Source organism: Pelophylax lessonae (genome assembly GCF_965119305.1).
Source record: "Pelophylax lessonae genome assembly, chromosome: 5".
NCBI classification, from domain to species: domain Eukaryota; kingdom Metazoa; phylum Chordata; class Amphibia; order Anura; family Ranidae; genus Pelophylax; species Pelophylax lessonae.
In genome coordinates this window covers 279,493,015-279,517,567 of record NC_138772.1, presented here as the reverse complement: position 1 = coordinate 279,517,567, position 24,553 = coordinate 279,493,015, and the positions used below count along the sequence as shown (strand labels likewise).

General features: G+C 43.9%; 1 protein-coding gene across 1 annotated transcript in view; it reads right to left on the bottom strand.

Annotated features, from left to right (window-relative positions):
• Positions 1-21,936, bottom strand: part of ELP2 (elongator acetyltransferase complex subunit 2) — a 266,743-nt gene extending 244,807 nt beyond the window's left edge. The window contains exons 1-3 of the mRNA XM_082259224.1: positions 21,786-21,936; positions 15,716-15,794; positions 10,627-10,697 (exon numbers count right to left, since the gene is read on the bottom strand). Coding sequence (XP_082115350.1) covers positions 10,627-10,697; positions 15,716-15,794; positions 21,786-21,917 — 282 coding nt within the window. The 5' untranslated portion in view covers positions 21,918-21,936. The remainder of the gene's footprint in view (positions 1-10,626; positions 10,698-15,715; positions 15,795-21,785) is intronic.
• Positions 21,937-24,553: the final 2,617 nt, after the last annotated feature.

The window sequence follows — 24,553 nt, the reverse complement described above, 5'->3', positions numbered from 1 at the left end:
GCATGGATGTATCCATAATCATACCGGTGACCTTTTGGCCCCTCTAGTTTAACTGCTCGAGCATATTCATCTGCTCCCCCGCCCACCCACATGCTGATTGTTTCAAGTACTTAGGTATGTACTCCCCCTACTTCCACACTTATGATTCTTTTTATAATGTGAAGGAGCCCTATGTACCCCTAGCTAAATTACTATGAATATTTACTATTATATTTATCCTTGATTTTAGAGTGCTGGATACGTACTTTTACTCTTAACCATTACCTGTGGTCCGTGTATATACTCCATTCTCCGTGCTCGCCCCGGGGGAGACCTACACCTGGCTGCTTCCACCTTGCTGGGCTTGTGGGCCGCTCTCGGAAGAGGTGGGTTTGGCTTAGCCTTTGGAGATTATCATGCGGGTATCAGACATGCCCTTATAGCTATAGTAACTGATATAATGATGTTGTTTTTTTGTCTAACTGTGATATTGATTTTGTCTTTTCTCTTACATGTAGTCATTTGTCTGTTATATCAACCGTACACTTTTTTGCTCACCCCTGAAGAAGCACAACACGCGAAACATGTCGGCCATATGAGCACTTCGGCTACTCCTCATGTCTGGCCGTGGCGGTCAGTTCAGGGCATTTTTAACATCTGCCCCATCTTTTGTAGTTGATGTACCAATCATATAAGTATTGCTGGTATTACCAACCTATTGTGTAATTAGTTGCCTATAGTGTCTATGTTATGGACCATATTATATTGTGGTTTTGTTGAATAAACCTTTGATATTTTACTAATTACTGTATTTTTGTATATCATTTGCCTATGACGGTACTTTTAAAGTCCATTTAGCCCCCCCCCCCCCCCCGTTCTCTTTTCTATATTCAAATATTGGGACGGTGGTACTTGTGCTGAATCTTTATCTTGATCTGAGCTTTTTTAATATTAACACGGGCAGGGGCAGGTTTTAGATTTAAGCAAATTGGCCCAACAGCAAGAAGTTCAGGATCCAGTTGAGGTCCCTTGCTAGGGTGTCTAGAGCTCACAACTGGCTAAACAGAATTACAAATACAGTAAAACCTTGGTTTGAGAGTAACTTGGTTTGAGAGCGCTTTGCAAGACAAGCACATTTTTAAAATAAATTTTGACTTGATATACAAGCGATGTCTTGATATACAAGTAGCGTCATGTATAAAAAAGGAGAGGAGCCTCTAAAGTGTAGCAATATGGTTACATTTAATGAAGGTTCAATATTTAGCAACTCACATGGTTGATGATTAAAACAGGCACATCTAAGTATGCAGGCATTTGGGGTAAAGCTGTCCACATAGACCATCCTCTGCACAGCCATCTTCATCATCCCTTCCCTGCTGCACTCCACGAGTGATTCAAAGCCTCACTTTCAGATCACTCTACTGCAGGCTAATCTTCCCGGTCACGATTGCAGACTGACAGTGATGAGAGCCGGTGGTTTAGAAGATGGACAGCTTTACCCCGGATGTCTGCATACTTAGGTGTGCCTATTTTAATCATCAACCATGTGAGTTGCTAAATGTTGAACCTTCATTAAATGTAAACATATTGCTACACTTAGAGGCGCCTCTCATCTCTCTTATATTCTGTAGCTCTGCTAGATTTTGCTTCTAATCCCCTTGGGAAGGCTGCATATTGTGGATGGACATTTTATGGTTACACAACCTATCACATTGCTATAATCTTTGTATATAGACTATAAACTGAAGGACTTGTGGAACAAATCATCTGAGTTTCCATTATTTCTTATGGGGGAATTCGCTTTGATATAAGAGTGCTTTGGATTACAAGCATGTTCCTAGAACGAATTATGCTCGCAATCCAAGGTTTTACTGTACTTGAAAATGCAAGAGAGTTCACATATGCGAGATGTGTCTAAAAACTTCTATGAATGGTCGGATATCTCAAGGGCAACATGGGCCAGGTGCGCGCACATGCATATGGCTGTCCAGAGACTGATCGAGAAGCGCCACCTAAAGTGCTGCAGGCAGTCGAACATAGTCAGCGTGAGAGATAGGCTCACAGTGCAATGGTGCAACAAGTGAACATCAAGTTTGCTACAGATTGGAGAAAATGGCTAAAGGAGATGCATAAAATGTTGGTGCAAGTGTACAAAACGGAAGCCATGAGCATAAAATCTGTTTAGGACTGGTTCAAATGCTTTCGCGATGTGAAGGAAACAACTGAGGATGAGCCTCGTTTGGGTCAGCCATCGACAAGCAGAATCCCATACAAGATCAAGCGAGTGCGACGAATGCTGGCATGGCTGACTTGACTATTGATGGTGGAGAAATAGGGCATTAGAAGGGACACGGTGCGCACCACTGTCTGCAAAGATTTGGCTAAGCGGAAGTTCTGTTCCCGGTTTGTGCCACACAAGCTGACAATCGAACAGAAAGCAATCCTGATGGAAACCTCTGGAGATTTCATTACAATGTGTGACCAGGATCCATCCTTTCTGCGAACCATGGTCAAAGGGCATAAGACTTGGTGCTACCAGTTCAAACCAGAATCTGTGACCGATTGCTAAATAGGCCTTTGCTGAAAGTTTCCTGAAGCTTTACGAACATTGCCATAAGTGTGTTGTGAAGGATGGTGATTATTTAGAAGGCCAATAAAGATAATTTGTTTGTATTATCGTTTTTGTTTGTTTTCAGATACTATTCACCAAACATTTTAGACACACCTCGTATGTGTTTTACCACTTCTGGACTGCTTAATGACCAGCCCATTTTTTGCAATACGGCACTGTGTTTACTTTATCTGACAATTGCGCGATAGTGCGACGCTGTACCCAAATAAATGTTAGGTTATAGCGTCTACAAACAGATGTGATATTTTTATGGAGTTTTTATTAATTTTTTATTATTTATCATCATTTACTAGTAATGGCTGCGATCAGCGATTTTTAGCGAAGCTGCATCATTGCGGCGGGCAAATCGGCTATCTGACACTTTTTGGGGACCAGTGACACTAATACAGTGATCAGTGCTAAAAAAAAAAAAAAAAAAATGCACCGTTACTGTACGAATGACACTGGCAGGAAAGGGGTTAACAACAGGGGCGATCAAAGGGTTAAGTCTGTCCCTAGCGGGTGCTTATTAAGTAGGGGGGTTGCACTGATTTGGGGAAGACAGAGTTTTGTGTTCCTGCTTAGCAGGAACACAAGATCTCCATTTTGTCCCCTTGCAGAATAGCGATCTGCCTTGTTTACATAAGCAGATCGCAGCTCTGCCTCACCCGGGGTTGATCGCAGGTGGCCGACGTCGGGTCCACTGGACCCGTTGATTGACATCCTTGCTAGTCCATCACAGCACAATCACTCCTCCGGTGGTGCGATGGCGCCATCTAGTGGCTATTTAAGGAAACAGTGTACAGGTACATTGTTTCACGCAATAGCACCACTTTGCCGCAGTAAATACATGGCGACTGGTCGGCAAGTTAATAAGCAGTGTCTTTAGCTGTATTTTCAAGATCAAGTAGAACTATAGGCAACATTTTTTTGTTTTCTAATTTGGATAGGGTAGAAGCTGACTTGACTAATAATGATCAATGACTGGCCCTATTAAATGGAACATGGAAGAAATTGCTGAAACACGGCTAGACAACCCATAGGCATGATGAAACATAGGTTACATGAACACATTTTGGAAGAACTAAACTCTCTCAATCAACATTAACTATTTTAACCTATTTGCTGCAAGCATTAGTAAATCGATAGGAAGGTATAGATTATATTTTTGTTTTAACCTTAGGGAGGAGGGTTTTCAAAGTGATTTCGCAACAAAATTAAGCATGGAGACATGAATGGATGGGTGTGTTTGTTTTGAATATTGAATAGCGTTTTCAGTTTGTGGTGATCAGATACAGTGTAGCTCTGCTTTAAGAAGCAAAACCAACCCTATGCCTATTTAGGGTTTAGTTGCTGCCCTAAAATCTTAACAAATCACAGTACCATTTTAAGATCTCGGATTCTTCACTAAGGTATTATTTGGGACAATTTATTAAAGCCTGATTAAACGTTCAGGTTAAATCAGCTAGATGCATTCCAGGTGAATCAAAACAAAACAGTGTGTATAATATTACAGAAAAGGACCCTTGCTTTCTGTGTGGAAGCAGTGATCTCTCTGCAGAGGTCTGACACATCTGTAGAGTCAGACCTTTAGCTATACAAATAGACGGCAGCCTAACTTTTGTCAACTTGAGAGCTGGCTGGCTAGAGCGCCGGCTCAATAAATGGCATGTTGGACCCTTGCAGAGAGACCACTGCTTTCAGAAAGAGGGCAAGAGTCCTTCTCTGCAACATGCTGCCAGGGGAAAGGCTTTTCTACTCAGGATGTGGCTGCTTTATAAAGAAAGAAAATGTCATGATTTTGCAAACCTTTTGTTCTGATGCACCTGGAATATATTTAGCCAATTTAAACTAAATGTTTAACAGGCCTTTATTGGTCTGCAAAGGAAAAAAAAGCAGAAACAAGTTAGCCAACAGAATTTAAATTATCCTTTCGGCTTTATTTTATTGAGTGGGTGAATTCAGACTGAGTAATTCCTGGACCTCTGGGTAATTCATAAGACACTTATATGCATTATTTTTCTCGATCGATCACACAATATTTTTTCAAGACATGTATGATTATGTGGTCAAATGTATTGTATCATTTGTAGTATATATCGGCAGGAGTGCAAGAATCTCAAGAGGCAGAGTAAGAACTGAGTTTAGTGGTGAGTGAAAGAGGATCAGGATGTAGAAGGTCCTCAACCAAAGACTGGGGAGAAAGGCATATGGAGGCATAATCTGAAAGGCAAGGAACTTAAAGCAGGATCTGGACAAGGACTGAGAAACAGTACCGGTAAAAGGCAAGTGGAGTCAGAAAGGGAGGGGATATTGGACAGAGAACAAAGACAGAAAAATAAAAGTAGGAGGGAAAGGTGACTACACAAACTATTAGGAGAGCAGCCAGAGGGGGTGGCAGATCAGAATTTGATCTTGGACCAAGGTTAGCAATGGTAAAGCTGGATGCAATAAGGGCTGTGAACAGAATAGCAGGAGGGGAGCATGGTTGAGGAAGAGAAGCAGGATGGAGTATCAATCGGAGTCAGAAGCAGAAAGTTGGAAACTGACCCTAGTAAGGGGTGATTATGGTCAGAAGTAGGAGTGGAATAGAGCATATTAGTAGATCTATAATTTATGCTCCACTGTTACAAAGAAATGAGACATGCATGAGGGAAATATCTACATAGCCTGTTGGTACAATCATTACTATGCACTAAGCTAGCTTTTGGGCAAGTAGGAGGGTTTGTACATTCTTTATGAATTTACAGAGTTTTACATCTGTCTGAACCATCCAAAGCACACCCATAACACAAGGGGGGGGGGGGCACAGCAAGAAGAGATGAGGCTTAACATGCATCAAAAAAAAAACCAAGACAGGTATCCTTTATTATGCTAGCATAAACTGATCTCACTTTCAGTTTTATAGCATATACAGTATATAATTCAACAACGTAAAGACTATTAGACATAGCTAAACTAAACATGTCTAAAGCTAACCACACGTTACAATCTGACTGTATATTCTTCTTTATATTTACCAACATCTATGTACTGTGAGGGTGTACCCTAAAGCCAAGCTTTATTTTTTTCAATTTCTGCACAGTGGGGAAGGATTAGGATGCTTGTTGAGTTTTTATTGCTGTGTTCACATTGGAGAGTTGCATCCTCTCTGTCCTAGTGACCATTGGCCACATAACACTCTTTTTACATATTACATATGTAGCACCCTACAAAGTAGGTGCTAGGTAAAGTATAGTGGGCCCTGGCTGCCTAACAGCAGGGCCATGATTTTCAGCTGGGCTGTCAGGTCTCCCAGGTGTAGCTGTTGAGACTGGGGAGTCACTGTGCTCCATGAAAGGGTTACAATTGGGCGGTGGAGGAAACCCAGCCAATGGTGCATTCAGGCCTGTATCTACCCCAGAAAGGCAGATTCTGCCACACAGCATTCTGGGAGTGGGTATAAGTTTGAGTGGAACGCATAGCGCAGAGTCTTTGGCAGGAAGCAGAGTCCCAGGAGGGAGAGTACGGCTGTCTCTCCTCCTGTCAGCAGGATAAGGTGTCCCAGGCGGCTTGCCTGAGGGGACAGAGGGCTGAGCTGAACTGCAGAGAGGATCCGGTGTGCGAAGGACCAGCGGAGTTGAGAGGGGTTCAGTTTCAGGAAAGCATTCACAGTTTGTGAGTACTGCAACTGCCCCCTGGGGGTTTGCCTAGCGAGAGGGGACCACTCCGGTGAAGGTCCAAGGGATCCAGGAACTAGCTAGCCGGTGCAGGAGCACGTGTAAAGGGGGTGCCAGTATTGACCCTAAAGTGTAGAGGGGGTGCCTAGTGAGAGGACCCTAAAGTATAAAGGGGGTGCCTAGTGAGAGGACCCTGAAGTGTAGAGGGGGTGCCTAGTCAGAGGACCCTTAAGTGTAGAGGGGGTGCCTAGTCAGAGGACCCTGAAGTGTAGAGGGGGTGCCTAGTCAGAGGACCCTGAAGTGCAAAGGGGGCGCCAGCGGTTGGACCCTAAAGAGTTAAAAGTGTACAGCGTGCAGTGTACAGTGTTGAGAGTTGCAGCAGCACAAGCAGTTACAGGAGCTACCTCAGTCAGGAAGGACTGGAGGGAGCTGGATGCAGGACTTTTGAGCTACCCAGAGTGTCAGAAGTCAAGTCTAAAGTACAGTCCATTACTTTTGAGCTGAACAGAGTGTCAGAAGTCAAGATCAAGTACAGTTCAGCAAGTCAGTGTTTTTTTTTCCAAGCGCCAGCAAGCGTTGGTCGGCATCCAGCCGGCGTCAAGACAGCGAAGAAAGGCATTTTTTCCACAAAGTGTCCCATTTGTACCTAGTTGAGCCAGAGGAGTATCCCACTCATTCCCTTCTCCCATCCCCAATATTAAATAAAAAAACAAACCAAATATGCCGGAATGGTCATGGTCTCCAATCTCACACTTGGGTATTCAGCTTAAATGGGCTGAAGGTGTTACCGGTAACCATGGCAGACCCACATCAGGCCCAATGCCTGAAAAATCTGCTACACATATAAAGTCATAGCCAAACGTTTTGAAAAGGACACCAATATTCATTTTCACAAAGTCAGCTGCCTCAGTGTTTATGATGACAATTTGCATATGCTCTAGAATGCTATGAAGAGTGATTAGATGAATTGCAATTAATTGCAAAGTCCCTCTTTGCCATGAAAATTTACTTAATCCCATGAACAACATTTCCACTGCATTTGTGAAGAAGGCTTCAGGGCACCCAAGAAAGTCCAGCAAGTGCCACGACCGTCTCCTACAGTTGATTCAGCTGTGGGAACGAGGAACCACCAGTGCAGAGCTTGCTCATGAATGGTAGCAGGCAGGTGTAAGTGCATCTACACACAAAGTGAGGCGAAGACTTTTGGAGAATGGCCTGGTGTCAAGAAGGGCAGCAAAGAAGCCATTTCTCTCCAGGAAAAACATCAGAAACAGACTGATATTCTGCAAAAGGTACAGGGATTGGACTGCTGAGGACTGGGGTAAAGTCATTTTCTCAGATGAAACGCCTTTCCGATTGTTTGGGGCATCCGGAAAAAACCTTGTCTGGAGAAGAAAAAGTGAACGCTACCATTAGTGCTGTCATGCCAACAGTAAAGCATCCTGAGACCAATCATGTGTGGGGTTGCTTCTCAGCCAAGGGAGTGGGCTCACACACAATTTTGGCTAAGAACACAGCTATGAACAAAGAATAGTACAAAAACATCCTCAAAGAGCAACTTCTCCCAACAAACAAGAAAAGTTTGGTTAACGAACAATGCCTTTTCCAGCATGATGAAGAACCTTGCCCTAAGGCAAAAGTGATAACCAAGTGGCTTAGGGAACAAAACATTAAACATTTGGGTCCAAAGCCAGGAAACTTCCCAGACCTTAATCCCATTGAGAACCTGTGGTCAATCCTCAATCAGCAGGTGAGCAAAAAAAAACCCCACAAATTCTGCCAAACTCCAAGTATTGATTATGCAAGAATAGGCTACCATCAGTCAGGACGTGGCCCAGAAGTTGGTTGACAGCATGGCAGGGCGAACTGCAGAGGTCTTGAAAAAGAAGGGTCAACACTACAACTATTGACTCTTTACATAAATTTAATGTAATTGTAAATAAAAGCCTTTGTCACTTACAGTATGAAATGCTTGTAATTATACTTCAGAACACCAAAGTAACATCTGACAAAATATCTGAACACAAGCAGCAGAATTTGTGAAAACTAAAGTGGAGTTCCACCCGTTTTTGTGTTTATTAAAAGTCAGCAGCTACAAAAAGTGTAGCTGCGGACTTTTAATAAACACATATTCACCTGTCCCAGGATCCAGCGACGTGGCCGGCGGGAGCCTCAGTTCTATCCCTCTTCTCAGCACGACGCCGGCATCACTAGCATGGGCACCTGGCTGTGACAGCTTGCAGTTTCACAGCTGAGTGCGCACTGCACATGCACGAGTCGCATTGCGCGTCCCGAGTGGACAGGGGCAATCTTCTGGTACCTGTTGACGTGTCCCAGAAGATTGCAGGTAGGGAGGGGGAGAGGAGAATTTCCGCTCGAGCCGCCTAGGTGGCCAGAGCAAAAGTGGGAGCAGGTACCTGTCAAATCTAGGTACCCCCCCCAAAAAAGAAAAAAAAGGACATGCCAAATGTGGCATGTCAGGGGGTCAGGAGGCCTTAAAGCGGAAGTTCCACTTTTGGGTGGAACTCCAATTTAATATTTGTGTCCTTCTCAAAACTTTTGGCCACAGCTGTACTTTAATAACCCTCTTGAGTTTTTATTGCTGTAAGTATGCCCAATGGGGGGATTCACCCTCTTTGTTCTGATGCCCACAGAAATTTTTAGCACTGGATACACTTTATTATCTCACCTTTTTTTTTTTTTTATAATTGTAATATTTATTGAAAATATAAACAAGGATAATGAACAGACAAGGGGTAGGGAACCCCAAAAACAATAACATTGCAAGGCAGTTCAAAACAGTCCCAGTCGGCATATGCAAATAATGAGGGACAGAAAAGAAGAAACAATACAAAGCACACATCTGGCCATAGAAACAAGTATGCAATTGACATAATAAAGGTGAGATGCTAAGCAGTAGCAAACGAAAGAATACTCATATCAGGGCAGAATCCTGAAGGTCTCAATCTGCCCAGACAGCATTAAAATGAGAAACTACATCGTGGACCGTAGCCGTAAGGAATTCCATTCTCCATATCTCCACCACCAGGCGCTGAAAGAGAACAGCATCAGGCGGTCCCGTCTGCCGCCAGCACAACGGGATTGCTCTCCTGGCCGCAACCAGAAGATAAGATATCAATCGCCTGGTGGGTTTGGAAACCCCGGGGAAGGGAAGGCCCAAAAGGTAATGTAGGGGATCCAACGGGAAGGACAGGCCCGTCACCGATTGTATCTTTGACCCCACCATGTCCCAAAAGGGTTGTATGAGAGGACATTGCCAGAAAATATGATAGAGTGTGCCCAAGCCAGTGCCGCAGCGTATTATTTCACCTTGCATCCACTCAGATAGGCCTTTGCACTAAGCAGTTGTTGGTAAAGCTTAATGCTGGCTATACATTATACAATTTCTATAGTACAATTTTCTTTAGATTTACCTTCAGCTGTGTAGTGCAAGGGCCTGTCTGATTGCACACAAATTAAAAGTGTTTAGGTTTGACGTCATATTATATGGTTTTGGTATATCCGATGGAAAATTGTACCAGAAAATTGTATAAACGTGTAGCCAGCCTAAGTTCAGCCAAATAGGGAAAAAAAAAAAAAAAACAGAAAACTCAGCACAAAGGGCATAACTTACAGTCAGTAGGATGTGCCCCTTTGTGCTTATGCTTCTTCTTTCTTAGGTGAAATCCTCTGCCATCCATTCCCCCCCCCCCTCCCCTGCTGTAATCCTCTGGTGCAGCTGGGGTTAAATAAATTGTGGGAGCTGTCAAAGGCTCTCATCAAGAGTACCTGACAAGGTCTGCCCTTTACACCCTACTGCTCGATTTATAGAAGCCATAGTACAGCTTCTATGAATGAAACAGGATTTATGAATGGAAGACAGGCAAAATTAGTGTAAGGTCTGCCTCCTCCATTCATAGAAGAGGTGGAAATGGCAGGGGCATAGTTGGCCACACTTGATGAGTCTGTGACAGCTCACACAGTTCTATTAACCCCCGCTGCACCAGAAGATTGTGACGAGGGGGGGCTGACAAAGGCAGAGGAAAATTTCACCCAACAGAAGAGGCATCTGCACAAGGGACACAACATACCTACTGTAAGTTATGTCTCTTGTGTTTTTTGTTTATTTTGGTTGCACTTCAGTATTAAATCTTAAGGAGATCGTACAGTTAGACTGTAACATACAAGTCAGCTTTTGACACATCTGCATTTCCAATATGCGTATGATTTTAACATAAATAATACTGAAAACAAAGAATGTTCAAAGCTTGGATTAGCACAAATTGGCTAGGGCTTTTTGGGTTTACACTGCTTTCCTTTACTTTGGTAATATTATGTAGGTATAGAATACATTTTATTAGTCTAATGTGTGGTTACCTGGAATTCCTTTGTCTTCCAAATGATCACTTTTTTATCAGATCCGCCAGATACAAGTTCAGTTTCAGCACCTTAATTAGGATAAAAACATTAAAGAAAAATCTCATTAAAAGTTAAATACTATGCAGGCATAAATGAATGGAGCTCTTTAGTCACACATGCATCCCTAAAGTGGATGTAAACCTCATTCATTAAAATTTGACCTGGGCACATCTATCTGTAGTGTTTACTTATTATACTTAGTTTACTTATTGTACTTTTACTACTTTTATCTCTCCCTAAAGCCCTAAGTTCTGTGGCTTTCTCCTGCTTCGTTCCTCTGTTATCAGCATAACTTCTGACAAGTTCTACATCAGCTGAGATAAAACCAGACAGAATTGTGCATTGAAACAGATTAGCAGACAGCTGGTCTATTCATAGCACAGCTCTTCATGTTTCTTTCTTTTTCTGCCTATGTGGAGAGGGGGTGTGCGCCTCTCCTCCAATCAGCTGTCTCACAGTGTATGGCAAGAATCCACACCCACAAGTAACTCAGGAAGAGAAAATTCAAACAGGCCATGCACTTTCTAAACAGTATAGAAAGCTGAAGGCAGCACATATACAAGTAAAACTTATGTAGGAAGATTGGTTTTATCTCTGTATATCATCTTAGGCTGTTCACTTTACTGGGTATATGTGAGAGTTTACATCCATTTTAGGTTTATTTTTTAAATGCAAATTAGTAGGGATGCACCGAAATGAAAATTCTGGGCCGAAACCGAAACCGAAAATGCAGGATGCCCTTGGCCGAAAACCGAAACCGAAAATGACTTTTTTTCCCCAAATGGTATTTGTATTCAGCATGAGGGGTTAAGGTATTGCCACTGCTGGTCACTGGTGCATTAGTGACCGATCAGTGGCAGTTAATTAACCCCTTTGTGCTGCATTAGTGCAACCAGTATCAGTGTTAATTAACACTGGTTGCACTGATACTGGTGAACTAATGCAGCACAAAGGGGTTAACTGTCACTGATCGGTCACTAATGCATCAGTGACCAGCAGTGGCAATACATTAACCCCCTCATGCTGCATAATACTAATACCATTGGTAACCTCGCCTCAGCTTCCCTCCCCCCCTGGCTCAGCGCCCCCCCCCCCCTGCCTAAATCTTCAATGTAATAACAACTAAGTGCTCACAGGCCACTCACCTTACTGCTGTAAGGTAACAGTATAGCATTGCATAGCTTTGTATGTTGATCTGTGTATATCTGCTCATGTCTAGGGGACCTCCAAATGCTTTATCTGGCTTTTGGGTCTTTAAAATAAATGTATTCCATCTGCAATGATCCTGGGTTTCCTCCTCAATTTCCTCCGTTATATGAACTGTCCGTAGTATAATATTTTTTTGGTAAAATGATTCAATAAAACAGCATGTACTTACTTAAAATGTCCCTCCCCATCCCAATGATTCCATCTCCGAGTCCTTACTTGCAGCTCCTCCGGTGTCCGTCCTTTCGTTTCAAAAGACCCGCCTCTGGCCGCCGGCAGCCCGCCTCCCGGTGATGCCACTATTACTACGATCTATGCATGCATGAATGAATGAACTAACAGACCCAGCGGGCGGGCGAGCGGCCGCTAATAGCTGTAATTAAGTAAGCTCTTCACTTCCATGTCAGCGAAGATACCCGCCTGATAACAAGGTGAAGAGCATACTTAGTTACAGCTATTAGCGGCCGCTCACCCGCCCGCCGGGTCTGTTTGTTCATTCATGCATAGAGCTTAGTAGTAGTGACATCACCGGGAGGCGGGCTGCCGGCGGCCAGAGGCGGGTCTTTTGAAAGGAAAGGACGGCCAGAGGCGGGTCTTTAGAAAGGAAAGGACGGCCAGAGGCGGGTCTTTAGATAGGAAAGGACGGCCAGAGGCGGGTCTTTAGAAAGGAAAGGACGGCCAGAGGCGGATCTTTAGAAAGGAAAGGACGGCCAGAGGCGGATCTTTAGAAAGGAAAGGACGGCCAGAGGCGGGTCTTTTGAAACTTGCGCTGCGCTCACGGCGGCCATCTTTACTATCTGCATTTTTAACCCTATTTCGGCCGAAATGGAATAAGCCCATTTTCGGCCGAAAATTTCGGTGGCCGAAATTTCGGTGCACCACTACAAATTAGTCTAAGTACCTGAATTTAAACTACTTTTAGCCTCTTGAAATCCCTGTATAGCAGGGCTAGAGTGTGAGAGGAAGAAGCAGTACAAGGAGCCAATCAGTTAATGTGGAAGTATGCTGATAATAAGAGGAAGTACGGTGACAGAGATGAGCTCATCACTGTGCTGTCACAAGCCGGGTGAAGACCCAGGATGACCTGGGCTCAAAGAAAGTGCATTCAATGAAACTGGCAATCAGACTGAAGAAATTTTGTCCAAAAAAAAAAAGAGAAAAGGACTATGAGGGAAATCTTGGTATTAAATGTGCAATTTTGCAACAAAAGCTGGTTTTGTTAATTTTATCTTTGTTTTATTTCGTTATTATTGGTTGGAATTCTGCTGTAAATGTTTATTCTGACAATCTGACATACTAAACTAAAAATCTACAAAAGTTCTGATGGTGGCTTTCTTATATTGCATTTGTTTTGCAATCTGACCACATTTACAATTTACAGTGTGTACATAGTATTCAATTCAAAGACAGCTTCTTTTTAACCAATTTAAAATGAATGGTATGCAGATATGAAGCAACACACCTGTGTGACTAGGCTCCATTAGAAGCAGCCTCTCAAAGGCTTCATTCTAATCCAAGGGCAGCAACTCATTGTCCTAAAGCAGTGATGGCGAACCTTGGCACCCCAGATGTTTTGGAACCACATTTCCATCCATGATGTGCATGCACTCTGCAGTGTAGTTGAGCATCATGGGAAATGTTGTTCCATAACATCTGGGGTGCCAAGGTTCGCCATCACTGTCCTAGAGCCTGGCACATGAGTTGGTAAATCGCTGTTTCCTCCCCTAGTGGACATTATCATAATGCAGTCAGACAGTGACTGCACCACTCCATATTTAATAGCAGACATATAAGGACAAAGTAATCAATAAAAACCCAATAGAGGTTCTAACACTTTCACACTCTACCCAAAGCAAAAAAAATGAGGTTTCACTTTTACATATCATAGATATGCGCATTAGGCACGGAGATGTATAGTAACTTAGTAGAAGTACTTCACTACTGTATTTAAGTACCGAAAGGCGGTATCTGTACTAGGGCTGCAACTGACGATTAATTTGTCTGTCGACTAATCTATCGATTATTTTTACGATTAGTCGACTAATCTAACGATTATTTTTATTTTATTTGCTTAATTTAGTGTTTTTTTGATTAGCTAATTAATCCTGTAATTAATACAGACCCCTCAGTAAGCCCCCTCCCAGTACAGACCCCACAGTAAGCCCTTCCACCTAGTACAGGCCACTTAGTAAGCCCCCCTCCCAGTACAGACCCCTCAGTAAGCCCTCCCACCTAGTACAGCCCACTTACTAAACCCCCCCCTCCCAGTACAGACCCCACAGTAAGCCCTCCCACCTAGTACAGAACACTTAGTAAGCCCCCCCCTCCCCGTGCAGACCCCTCAGTAAGCCCTCCCACCTAGTACAGACCCCTTAGTAAGCCCCCCTCCCAGTACAGACCCCTCAGTAAGCCCTCCCACCTAGTACAGACTACTTAGTAAGCCCCCCCTCCCAGTGCAGACCCCTCGAGGGGTCTGCACTGGGAGGGGGGCTTACTAAGTAGTCTGTACTAGGTGGGAGGGCTTACTGAGGGGTCTGTACTGGGAGGGGGGCTTACTAAGAGGTCTGTACTAGGTGGGAGGGCTTACTGAGAGGTCTGTACTGGAAGGGGGGCTTACTAAGTGGTCTGTACTGTACAGACCACTTAGTAAGCCCCACTCCCAGTACACTAGTACAGACCCCTTAGTAAGCCCTCCCACCTAGTACAAACCCCTTAGTAAGCCCCCCCTCCTAGTGCAGACCCCTCAGTAAGCCCTCCCACCTAGTACAGACTGTACTAGGTGGGTGGGCTTACTGAGAGGTCTGCACTGGGAGGGGGGCTTACTAAGGGGTCTGTACTAGGTTGGAGGGCTTACTGAGGGGTCTGTACTGGGAGGGGGGCTTACCAAGTGGTCTGTACTGTACAGACCACTTAGTAAGCCCCCCTCCCAGTACAGACCCCCCAGTAAGCCCTCCCATCTAGTACAGACCATTACAAGCCGCCACAGTACAGTACAAGCCGTTGTAGCGCCGCACATGTGACATCTCTAAGTAGCTGGGTGATCGGGGAGGATGGCGAATGTGTTGCGGCAGAAGCTGTGGCGGAGTAAGGGGGTGCTGGAGACGGTCAGCGCTCACCTCTTGTCTCCGACATCGGTGTGGACACAGCCCGGGGGGGGGGGGGGGGGATTTCACCCGGCCGGCAATGCTTCAATGCTTCAAGCGGCGCGGCGGCCGGCCAGGGGGCGTGTGACGTCACGCGTTGACGCGTCGACGATTTTTTGTAGTCGACAACGTCGACGCGTCGTGGCAGCCCTAATCTGTACTTTCCTAGAGTAGAATTTTTTTCTCCTACTTCCACTTTTACTTAACTACATTTTTTCAATGATTTCAATACTTCTACTCCGATATTTTTTTTGTGCTGCATAGTTACTCGTTACAACTATAAAAATTACCACTGCCAGAACAGTAGATGGCAGGTTTCATGAGGCTCAAAACATATGTATTATTAGCGCATACGAAAATAAATGCTACTGTATGTATAAATAAAAGCTGCATTTGAAATAATAAAAAACAATATGATGTTCAAACTTTTGACTTCTTTCTTTAATAACTACATAACACAGTACTTGTACTTTTACTTTCAGTACTTGAGTAGCAAAATTTTTTAAAAAACTACTTGCAATACTTAAGTACAAAAAATGTTGAATACTTTAGTACTTCTACTCAAGTCACTTTTTGATCGAGCACTTGTACTTTTACTCAAGTATGGGTTTCGAGTACTTTATACAACTCTGATTAGGCAACAAAACAAAGCGTATGCATATCTAATAGGAATCTCAAGCACAAGTAATGTAACTTACTACAGTCAGGTTTCTGAATCCACTGCACACAGTTAACCCTTCCAGTGTGTCCATTTAGAGTAGTTATTACGGTCTTTTCCTAAAACAATAAGAAAAAAAAATGTTAATCAACAGTTTGAGAAGACAAACGTTTTTTGAACCCTTTACCCAATAACACTAGCTATCTAATTACAATAAAGTGGCAAGAACTGAATCCTTTTTTCAAAGTATAAAACAGATCTAAGCCCAAAATGTTTTAATACATTTTGAACAGAATACAAAAAGGTTAGATTCTCAGTCAGTTTTATATTTGCCAAGATAGTTCATACCATACCACACAAACTTCTAAGCCATTAATGAAGGTGGGTGCGTGATTCATTAGTGGTGCAATTAAAAAAAAAAAAGACAGCACTCAAAGTTCAGATGGAAAAGGTTTTCCAATGTCCCATACCTAAAAGTAGACTAACATTTCGAGGGAGGCGCAATTACCCTTTATCAAGTCAACTAACAGAATACCTTCTGCTCTAGAGGTTTCTACTGGCAGGATCAACAGGGTTTTACAAAACATTCCAGTGGCTACAAGAAAACAGAGAGCATGGTATGGGCAGCCTACATCACACATATGATTTTTTATTTGACCATAGCACCCTATTAATTAGCCTTTATGTTGCTCCAGTCTTAGTGGCCAACAGTGGCTTATAGGACACAAAGAACAATAAAAATGTAAGTCTATATATTATGTACATGGATTCAAATTGCTGGTTAAACAATACATTAACAATGTGTTGTGTTTTTTGGGGGGTTTTTTGCAACCAGATGGGCTTAAGGGCTAATGCCTGGTACACTCAGGGAGTTTTTTTTGTTCAATCCGCAGGCTGAACGAAAAAAAAAAAAACTGACAGATCACTGTACTAACACAAGCAATCTTAGTACACTGATCTCCCTGCTGTAATATTGTGTTCTGATCGGTTGCTGGTTTTCAAGCACGCCCATCTAATAAAAGCTGGTCGTTAGATCGGCTTCTGTTGGACAGGCTGCTGCACATAGGGGCTGAATGTTGGTCATTTCCTGTTAAACAGGACGATATTCAGCCCGTGTGTACTAGCTTTAAGGGTCTTTCACACAGGCAGACCGTTCAGATGCGCCTGTCAGTTTTTTTGGCGGATCTGAACGGTCACCCCATGCATACCTATGGGGCATCGGATGTCAGCAGAGACATGTCCGCTGACATCCGATCCGATCTGTCAAATCTGGACGGATGGAAACCCTAATTTCCATCCGTCCAGCGGATCGGATGGGATCGGATGAGAATGGACCGACGGTCCGTTCCCATCCGATTTCCCCCATAGAGATGCATGGGGATCTGACAGCTGTGTCTCCGCACACAGCACGGAGACACAGCTGTCATCCTCCTGCTCAGTGGGGGATCAGCGGATTGATCCGCCGCTGAGAAAAACGGACTCCGTCCGATGGACAGTGTGTGTGAAAGGGGCCTAAGTCCAACTTTTGAAAAAAAAAAAAAAAAGAAATGTGCGTTTATTATTTATTTTTTTTTTAAATAAGTCTGCAAAGCATTGGAACTTCGGTCATTTTCCTATGTACCCTGCATGCTTCCTGTCTTATTTCAAAATTGTTCTCCTAGTTCTTATCCTGTACTATAGAATAACTGGTCTTTAGGTTTTAAAGCTCTAGGAGTGGGTGTGGTTGAGTAGTATAGCAAAATACATTGGGTAGTATGCATTTTCTTTTTACCATTTACCCTTATGTACAATTACAATTTAAAGGGTATATCAGGGCAAAATAAAGTACATCTCTGCAATATATGAAAATGTTCCCATGTGTTTTCCCTTTAAAGCGATTTGCAAAAGAAAATTCCTTTTTTTTTTTTTAAATGATGGACATGTTACACTGTTTACTTGATCTGTGCAATGTTTTTTTACAGAGCAGCCTCTAATGCTCTTCTTTTTGGGTCACCCATCAGTAGGGATGCACCGAATATTCGGCGGCCGAACATTATTCGGCCGAAAATAGAAATAATAGCACTTTCGGTGTTCGGCCGAATAAGTCAAAAGGCCGAATAATTTTGTGCCGAACAATAGGGCTGAACGATAGTCGATATGATATCGACTATCGTTCTGTGGCCGTAGGCGATATTCATATCGCCGAAGTCACGATATTTACAGGGGGAAGGGACTCGGAGGAGGACAGGAGGACTCACAGACTTCCGTGTTAGGCAGGGGAAGCCGGGACACTTCAGCGGTGAGCATACATACATTACTCACTCGTGTACTGCAGCCCGCCCCACACATTCAGTGAGTCTTACTCTCCTCCCTAGTTTTTTCAATGGCACATTCAGGAAGCCAATCACGCCATGATTAGCTGCACAGCGAACCAATCACGCATGCCTGCACACCTGATTGGTTCCGATGTGCCGCTACTCACAGCGTGATTGGCTTCCTGAATGTGCCATTGAAAAAACTAGGGAGGAGAGTAAGACTCACTGAATGTGTGGGGCGGGCTGCAGTGCACGAGTGAGTAATGTATGTATGCGGCTGTGCTCCTTTCCAGGCTCCTACTAGTCCACCTCCAGCCTCCTACTACCACCACTATGAGAGACTGTCTGTCACTGTATAATCTGATCGAGTCCACACTAGAGCTGCACGATTAATCGTATGAAAATCGCGATCTCGATTCACCCCTCCTGACGATCTAACCCTGAAATATGCTCGATTCTTTGCATAGCTGCATAGCAGAGAGAACAGCTGTGGAAAAAAAAAAAAAAAAGCCTCCAGGCAAAAGGCTATCAGCATCTCCCAGTAACTATAAACAAAAATGATTACATTTGTATCTTTTCCTTCCCTCTGCCAGGGAGAAAGGAAGTTTAACCTCTTAAAGACTGGATCTTTTTATGACACTTGTTGCTTGCAAGTTAAAATCAGTTTTTTTTTGCTAGAAAAGTACTTAGAACCCCCAAACATTTTATATATTTTTTTTTAGCAGAGACCCTACAGAATAAAATGGCGATTGTTGTAATATTTTATGTCACACTGTATTTGCGCAGCAGTCTTTCAAACGAAATTAATAGACTTTAATAAAAAAAAAAACGTAACAGTAAAGTTATCCCAATTTTTTTTTGTTACACAGAGAATCGTGAGAGAATCGTGATCTTCATTCCAAGCTAAAAAATCGTGATTCTCATTTTGGCCAGAATCGTGCAGCTCTAGTCCACACTGACACTGACTGACTGTCACTGAGTAATTGATGTTACCACATTAACCCTGACCTGCCCAGTGCCCTGTATCTGCAATTAAAATTTACAAGGCTGCCTGCATGCTTCCTGATTTCCATTCCCAGCATCCTTCCCAATCCTTACAGTGTCACTAACATTAACCCTATGGTACAAGGCTGCAGTGTGCACTGAATCCCATTCCCTACAGTAACATTTAGGGAGAGAGACATGAGAGGACAAGAGAGAGAGAGAGAGATATTAGAGGACAAGAGAGAGAGAGACACGAGAGGACAAGAGAGAGAGAGACACGAGAGGACAAGAGAGAGGACAAAAAATTGGCAAAATAAATGGAAAAAATGTGAAACACCGCGTTCGGTATTCGGCCTTCGGCCAAACATTTCATTATTATTCGGCTTCGGCCAAGAATTTCATTTCGGTGCATCCCTACCCATCAGTGGTCCTGGCTTCTTTGTATAGGGGCACTCGAGCAGAGCCACTCCTGAACTGCCTGTGTATATCCATTCACACACACAGCGTGGCTCACCCCCATCCCCCCCCCACACACACACACACACACACACACACACCTTATTGGCTCACTGGCTGAGATTGACAGCAGCAGTGGGGGGTTAACACCTGTAAACATCAGAACCATACAATCGGTTTCTAGATGTAAGTGATTCCAAATCCCATCATAGTTGCCCTCCTTGCATGACATTACCCCACTCCACCATGTTTTCTAAGGGAGAGGCGATGCCCTGCCACCCCAGGCTATAATGCTGTGTGTTTCAATGGATGCACTCAGCTTTGGGAGACACAACTCCATACCCTGCAAGCAAGGGTGACTCCATAGTATTCTGTAAGATAAAGGAGCCACACTGAAACAGGAAACCTGGGGCAGGAGTCACAGCACAAGTTTAAAAAGGAACATAGGCAAGTATTGAAAGATAGAGAAGCTACATACTCAGTAAGTGATGAAATCAGCTGCTAAAAGTACAAGGAGTTTCAAAGAAAAGTATGGGAAATTTTTTTAATCATACTTCATAATCATTGGTCCAATGCTGCATCTGTCCCCCGCTGACGATCTAACACCACTGATCACTCAGTTCTCACAGCTCCCTGAGCAGAAAGCTGCTGTCAGTCAGCAGCTCCCTGCTCTGCCTTCTCCCCCTCCTGCGTTCACTGGAGCGCAGGGCTGTGGAGGAGATGGGAGCGACCGGCTAAAGCTGTCAGGGGCTCGCTGAGAGGCTGAGGCGGGTGCTGGTCCAGGCATGTGGGCGGATCCCAACTTCAATGTTATGATCTTGTCCCAGTCTGTACAGGTGTAACGTTAAAAAACCCTACCTCGTGAAAATTCTCTACCCTCGTCACTTCCTGTTTACATACGTCATGGAACAGCTGAGCAGCTTACCAGTGTGCATGCTCACAGGTCAGGAGGGTAGGGAATTCTAGCGTACAATATACTCACAAACGTAGCATATGAACAAGCATATAGGAAATGGGCACCGCTCGCTTCCAGGACACTTCTCTACTGCTGGATAGCGTGATGGCGTCCTCAAAACCTGATGTGGCTTACGCGTTTCGAGGGAGGACCCTCTTCCTCAGAGCCAAAATCGCCACTCTGGCTCTGAGGAAGAGGGTCCTCCCTCGAAACGCGTAAGCCACATCAGGTTTTGAGGACGCCATCACGCTATCCAGCAGTAGAGAAGTGTCCTGGAAGGGAGCGGTGCCCATTTCCTATATGCTTGTTCATATGCTACGTTTGTGAGTATATTGTACACTACCCTTCTTTGATTTTAATAAACTTTTAAGTGGTAATGCACAAGGTCGGTGCGCCCTTCTCTTGTTGTTTTCTTGTAGTGCCTTTTGGATACCCTTGGTCCTGAGGGGGACAGCAAGACCACTTCATTTGTGTCATAAAACCGCCTAGAAGATTCACCTTCCTGCATACCACTTGAGCGCAGGAGAGATATTGTTGTTTTTTGAGTAGGGAATTCTCACAGGGTAGTGATGTGTAACGTTACACCGCATCAGCTGTTGCCGCGGGTACATTAAAACATCTCCGCTGCAACATGAAATCATTTCCGCTCCTACCCCTGTCACTTCCCTGATCTCGGCTACTAAATGTAAAAGCGGCGGGTGTATGAAAATATAAATCACGGAGCTCTCGGCTCCGTGATTTATATTTTCATAGACCCGCCGCCGCCGCCGCCGCTTTTACATTTAATAGCCGAGATCAGGGAAGTGACAGGGGTAGGAGCGGAGATGATTTCATGTTGCAGCGGAGATGTTTTAATGTACCCGCGGCAACAGCTGATGCGGTGTAACGTTAGAAAACCCTACCCTCCGGAGCTGTGAGCATGCACAGTGGGAAGCTGCTCAGCTGTTCAATGACGTATGTGCACTGAAAGTGACGAGGGTAGGGAATTTTCATGGAACACCAACTCTGCGACATCACCAGAAAACAGACATCAGCCCACTGTCTGCTGAAAACGGGTTACAGGAGTGCAGAACAAACTGTACTTCTCTGATCCACAGGAGAAGTACAGCCAAATTACCTTTGGCTGTACTTCTCCTTTAATATCACTGTAATAAACCAGTCCTTATAGAACTCTAAACACTTTGTAAATTGTCAGTTCATGTTCTCTGCATCAATACCCAAATTAAAGAGAGCACACAGAGAAAAAGTACAAATGGCTGCAGACCCAGATAAAACTACATTCAACCCAGTCCTTTGATACAGTACCGTGTTCCCCTATTGCCTATCAACAAACACAAGTATAATGACAGCATACACCAAGCTCATGCAGCATCCCCAGATCTCCCTATACCCCTGTCATTACACTGACGAGTTATCATTACCTGCGGGTTGTATAAAGCTATAGAGTGACACGTTCCACATGCCAGAACGTTTTGCCGGCTCCAGCTAACACAGTTCGGACATCTATTGACAGAAAAAGCCGCATGTGTAAGATGCACTGTGGGAGCATCCATATTTGATTCTGGAACTGGTCGCTTCCTGTTCAGGAAGCTCTCTGATGACATTCCGATCACATGACCGCCTCCGTGGTACAGTATGTCATGTGATCACTGTGTTCCGCTGCTAGACTCAGACTGGAGATAGGACGAGTGGGAGAGGCAGAATGAGGAGCAGTGCTGCATGTGTATACAGTTATTATTGTTATGTGTTCTAACTCATAAGTGGAATGATGTGCCATTTAGCTTTTTACTGCATAGGCAGCACGAGGTTTTCATAATTTATCTCTGGATTTCCTGCGCAGTGAAATGTGCTTGTTGAAAGCTATTATGTACACTGGACCTAAGGATGTCAGCCCCCAATCATACCATTAAAGCGTGAAGCGCCAAATCGCTGGAAGAGAAAAAACGAAATTTTCTCTTCAGTTCATTGACGGACACAACTCCTGATCTTCATAACCATTGGGTTATACTGTCCCTTACAGGAGTAAGACACTAGGCAGAAAAAGAATCTGGCTATACCTATGAGCAGTCCCAGGGGGTATACTATTAACCGCTTCCGGACCGCCCGCCTGCTGCCCTCCTGCACGAACCGACGTAGACCTACGTTGGTTGCGTGCAGGCAGCTAGGGGGCGAGCGCGCACCAGCGCGCTCCCACCCCCATTTATTATTGGGGAAGCCAATGCAGCGGGCAGGCAACTCCGATTGCTGCCTGACACCCATGATTGCTCCCCGCTGAGAGAGAAGGACGGTCAGCTGTTGTAAACACAGCTGACCGTTCTTCTCCCTGAAATGATCATAGAGCCCCACTGATCCTTTTATATAGGATCACCGGTCTCTATGATCATTTCACAAGCCACGCCCCCCCCCCCCCCCCCCACGGTTAGAATCACTCCCTTAGGCTCACATTTAACCCCTTGATCACCCACAATGTTAACCCCTTCCCTGCCAGTGTCATTATTACAGTAACAGTGCATATTTTCAGCACTGATTACTGTAGTAATGTCACTGGTACCCCCAAAAGTGTCAAATGTCAGTAAGGGGTCCGATCTGTCTGCCGCAGTGTCGCAGTCCTGCTAGAAATTGCAGATTGCCGCCATTACTAGTAAAAAAAAAACAATAAAAATGACATAAATCTTTCCCGTAGTTAGTAGACGCGATAACGTTTGCACAAACTAATTAAAATTTCGCTTGTTGTGATTTTTTTTTTATCAAAAATATGTGGCAGAAAACAAGTTGGCCTAAAATGTTAAAGTTTTTATTTTTTATTTTTTTTTTGAGAATGATATATAGCAGAATGTGAAAAATATTGTTTTTTTTTTTTTTCAGAATTGTCGCTATTTTTTTGTTTATAGCGCAAAAAAAATCGCACAGGTGATCAAATACCACCAAAAGGAAGCTCTATTTGTGGGGAAAAAAAGGACATCAATTTTATTTGGGCACAGAGTCGCACGACCCTGCAATTGTCAGTTAACCACTTGCCGACTGCCTAACGCCGATCTACGTCGGCAGTCAGCCCCTCACAGGCAAAGTGACGTAGGGCTACGTCACTAGCTTGTGAGGGTCTAGGGAGCGAGCGCGCGCCCCGGAGGCGCGCTCCCGCTCCCGCGTGGTCACGGACCCCCCCCCGCGCGTGTGACCAGCGGACCCGATGTCCGCCGGTCACTCGGCGATCGGCGGGGGAGAGGGAGAATGTCAGGCAGCTTGTGTAAACAAGCTGCCTGTCATTCTCCTCGCTGTAAAGACACTGATAAAACGGATCTAGTATGTAGATCCGTTGATCAGTGTCCTTACAGCTCAAGCCACAGCCAATCACAGTAGAAAGCACGCCCCTAGGGATACACACAGCCCCTCCCTTCCAAATAAAGTTAACCCCTTCACAACCAGTGTATTTTTACAGTAACAGTGCATATGTATAGCACTGATTACTGTAGAAATGTTACTGGTAACCCCAAAAGTGTCACAAATGTCAGTCAAGGGTCCGATCTGTCCGCCCCAATGTCGCAGTACCGCAAAAAAAATCGCAGATCGCCGCCATTACGCGTTAAAAAAAAAAAACAACAAAAATGACAAAAATCTTTCCCTTTGTTAGTAAACGCGATAACTTTTGCGCAAACCAATCAAAATACGCTTTTTGCGATTTTTTTTTACCAAACATATGTAGCATAAAACAAATTGGCTGAAAATTTTAAAAAAATTTGATTTTTACTTTTTTTTTGGGGGGAATTTCATATAAAAAAATGTGAAAAATATTGTTATTTTTGCAAAATTGACGCTCTTTTTTTGTTTATAGCGCGTGATCAAAAAATCGCACAGGTGATCAAATACCACCAAAAGAAAGCTCTGTTTGTGGGAAAAAAAGGACGTCAAATTCGTTTAGGTACAGCGTCGCACGACCGCGCAATTGTCCGTTAAAGTCACGCAGTGCCGAATCGCAAAATACCCCCTGGTCAGGAAGGGGGTAAAATCTTCCGGGGCTTAAGTGGTTAAAGTAATGCAGAATCGCAAAATATGACCTGGTCATTAAGGGAGAAAATCTTCTGGTCCAGAAGGGGTAATAACCCTCACCCCTAATCCTAACCATAACCTAACTTTAATTCTAACCCCTTACCCTAACAAAAAAAAATATAATAATGAAAGAATAATAATAAAA